Genomic DNA, 3,969 nt, shown 5'->3' with positions numbered 1-3,969 from the left:
TATATATATATATAATTTTTTTTTTGTCTGTTAAATGTTTTTCGTTTCTCTCTGTTCAGGCTAGAGGTAATTGATAAATGTTTTGGCCGGGAAACAGTTGAGGAAATTATTGACGCTCTGGTGAGCCATCACTCTACTATATTGACTTACAGAGCATTTTTGACGAGCATGAGAACATAACAGGATTTCATGAAGCTTAGGAGTTAGGATGAGCATGGGAATGATTGAGTATATCCATTGTGACAATCTTTTATATAAACCATGTCTATCTAATTATTTCATGTAACTCAGGTATATCACCTGTACATACATATTCTTTTATTCTTGCAGTTATCATGTAGCAAACAAAGTTATTAGTTTTAGCCAGTCTTGTATATATTATGGAGGATGTACTCATGAGGATATACTCATGTCATGTCTGCAAAGGTGCGTAAAGCTGTGTATTGATCCACATTTAACTGTTTAGTTATCAACCCTCAGCTGTCCTAAATCTCAACATTCAACTGATGATTATTCTCGGGATATTAATATGTGTTCAGATGCATACGGTGGGGTAGAAATGGATCCCTGACACGTTTTAGAATGTGAACTCTATATAATGAAGTGCATGGAGTAAAATTAAAATGAAAGTTAACTAGTTTCTTGTTCTTTTTTTTATCGCTTCTGTAACTGTAAGAATAATCACTGAGGGGTAGGAATAATTGCTGAGGGGGAATAGCAAATGCAAATTAGAATTCATTTTCATGCTCATACTTACTGGATTTATAATATCAACAGAAGCAATGACCTAAATGAACAAAATCTTGCTTTGCAATATCAATAAATCGTTTGCAGTTGATTTACCTTTTTGATTATTTCAGCAAGAATACAACTCTCATATTTCCCATCTGATCTTTATATTTTTTTTCAGGAAGAAGAGGCAGCTAAGTCAAATGAAGACTGGTGTAATTCTGCACTGAAGAAACTCAAAGAGGCTTCTCCATTGAGTTTAAAGGTTTCCCTAAGATCTGTAAGTCAATCAACTTGATTTGTTACTTTATTATTCTTTTCATTGCGGACTTGCATGCCGAATTGTCCTGTCTAATTTACAGATAAGAGAAGGTAGATATCAGACACTTGATGAATGCCTTGTTCGTGAGTACCGAATGACACTACATGGAATTTCAAAAGAGGCCTCACCCGACTTCTGTGAGGTACGTAACCCATTTGCTCTTTAAAATCAGCTGTAAAAAGTGTTGTTCACATCTAGCCGGGCTCTAACCTGCTTCTGGATTTCTGCAGGGTGTTCGGGCAAGATTAGTTGAGAAGGACCTGGCTCCAAAGGTATTAAGTTCCATGCTTATTGATTTTTATGTGAATTTTTTTTTGTCCCCCATGGCCTAATTTTGAATTTTGTATGTGCAGTGGGATCCTCCAACTTTGAAGCATGTATCAGATGATATGGTTGAGCATTATTTCTCGCCTCTGGGTGAGGATGACCCTGAACTCAAGTTGCCCACTCATTTGCGGGAGGCTTTCGTCTGATTGGAGATCCAGCTTATACCCTCAAGCTCTCAAATAAGTTTCTTTTCCTGTTATTTTCAATTATTATTTTCATTGTATCATATACACTGCTGTTCATCAATGCATGACCTGTCTTATGTTTGTACTGGATCTGAGACTTTTTAGACTTTTTTCCTGGCCAACTTACTTTGATTGCCAGCTCTGTACCACATCCAATGGTGCAATCGGCTGCAACTCTTAAAATTCTTATGTTTTTTTCTCTTTAGTCGGAAATATGAGTCATCTATCTCCTAGCTATTTTTGTTAGTATCAAATATTATTGTAATCTTCCATTCAACAACCTGTAACTGCGCCAATGTATTTTTTAATATTTCTTTGGCATAACATGTACCTGCACTAGTTCTGCAAGTAAACCTAAGCTAGTTTTTAATGTTGGCACCTTATCCCCTAAATCGTGGTGAGACCTATGTTTATACTTTATAAATAGAGTCAATTTGGGCGATGCTTATGGGCAAAGCAACTGGTCTTCTAATTAGCATTTTCCTATTCTTTAAGAGTTCATTTATAGCGGAACATGAAGCACAACGCAGGTGAAATTTGTATTTGCTTCAGGATCTTCTTGCGTTAAGCGTCTCCAATTTTGATTTAGGGTCTTCCTCGAGGTAAAAAACACTAATCTCCAAGGAGTACTCATGCGTTCCTTTGACAATATAGTATTAGAGTGAAAGCAGGGGTAATAATAATCTGTATCTGCATTTTCTGTCTGCTGCTTGATTCTTCAATTCGGAACTAGGTGTTCGTTTGTTGATATATATTGTTTTAAATTGGAAAGGTACCTGCTAGTTAGATAAAACAGGTAACTGAACCTGATTCTGATAGCAGGTAAAAGAATTTTTTTTTTGAGGAACTCATTTCCAACTTTTGAGCTTATTTTTGGTGCAAGCAATTATGCAGTAGGTTCATCATGTTACTTCTGACATTATTATATTAGTATTAGTTAGTGTAGGTGAGAATTCATCAATAGGTCCAAGGCACGATTTTCTAATGGGGGTCATTAGCTGTAACTAACTCATTAGACATTATTATTAGGAATAAAATAACCCAAGTTTCCTTCACGGTCAACAAGCACAACAACGACAGCAGTCCAATATGGCATACAATTAATACTTAATTTCTGAAAGAAGCAATCCTTTTACTGATCGTGCAAACTAGCGGGCTTTATGGGTCCGAGTGGTTTAAGATATGATCTGCGTTGTAAATGAATGCAAATGGCAGAAGAAATGAGCCCCCAGCCGTAACAAGTTATATGAATTTTCATTAGCGCATAATTTGTGCGTCAAGAGTAACTTTATGGCATTTTGATGTGGTATTCTTTTAACAAACAGTTTGTTATTTAGGCAACGCTTAGACGTTAACAAGGGCTCTAATGTGTACCCATCGGACAAGCCATAGACACGGTGGGGTCTCTTTATGAGTGCAAAACCTGTCAATTAGTGCTCATCTTTTTCAGTCCACCAGAGATAGAAAGCTTGTCGTGTGATTGCTGGATGGATGCGATATTATTTAACTTAATTTAATTAATGGGATATACAGCGCTTCAACCTCATCCCTTGAGGGAGACGACCACTCTTTGCTAAGCCTGCACTGCAGTGCTATCATCAGCAGCCGTGTCTGGTGTGCTCAGCTTAGTTTTCGACGAGCAAGATGGTTCACTTAACTCTTTAAATTATTATTGTTGTTGTTACTATTGACTTTTACGCCTCGCTCTTGTTTTTAATTTGTCGGTATTTTACGTTAGTGATTAGAGTACCGTGCCAAGAATACCTTGCAATCTCATATGATGCCAGCCTTCGCTGGCAGGGTGACCGAAACTTTCTATCAAAAAAGTTATTAGTACAGAGAGATATTTAATTAAAAAAAAAGATCAACAGCTACATTAACAAGTGTTTCTCTGACGTACCGTTTGGTCCCTTCTGCGCAATAACAAACAATACTGGGGAGTTTATCATAGAGGAATAGATATATACAGCTTCCAAATCCAACTAATAAGCCCCCACCATCCACCAGCTCATTTTTAAACGGATTTTTAACCGTTTATTAAACTAACACATTAGATTAATTAATGTTCAGTACATAAAATATATATATATATACTATATATTATATATATATATATATATATATATATATATATATATATATTATATATATATCTGACATATATATATACGGAATTAATCGGGTATCTTTGTCATAGGAGGGATTTCTCTTGACGATAAGGCTCTCTTAAAATCACATGATTGAGCGATATTGTGGATGATCCGTCCGTGAACTTGATGCTAACATATTCTACAAACCAACGCAACACACCAAGTTTGGGGGTGAATCGTCGTTGTTGACTGCCATCGAGGCAATGTAAAGTTCTATTCATGTCAAGAACGCGTTAAAATTGTACGAGTGGATGAA

General features: G+C 36.2%; 1 protein-coding gene across 1 annotated transcript in view; it reads left to right on the top strand.

Annotated features, from left to right (window-relative positions):
• Positions 1-1,933, top strand: part of LOC109825221 (3-hydroxyisobutyryl-CoA hydrolase-like protein 2, mitochondrial) — a 27,826-nt gene extending 25,893 nt beyond the window's left edge. The window contains exons 10-14 of the mRNA XM_020392013.1: positions 60-120; positions 911-1,009; positions 1,092-1,193; positions 1,282-1,323; positions 1,405-1,933. Of these exons, the coding sequence (XP_020247602.1) occupies positions 60-120; positions 911-1,009; positions 1,092-1,193; positions 1,282-1,323; positions 1,405-1,524 (424 nt within the window). The 3' untranslated portion in view covers positions 1,525-1,933. The remainder of the gene's footprint in view (positions 1-59; positions 121-910; positions 1,010-1,091; positions 1,194-1,281; positions 1,324-1,404) is intronic.

Source organism: Asparagus officinalis, chromosome 10 (genome assembly GCF_001876935.1).
Source record: "Asparagus officinalis chromosome 10, Aspof.V1, whole genome shotgun sequence".
NCBI classification, from domain to species: Eukaryota; Viridiplantae; Streptophyta; class Magnoliopsida; order Asparagales; family Asparagaceae; genus Asparagus; species Asparagus officinalis.
This window is presented reverse-complemented; position numbering and strand designations above follow the sequence as displayed.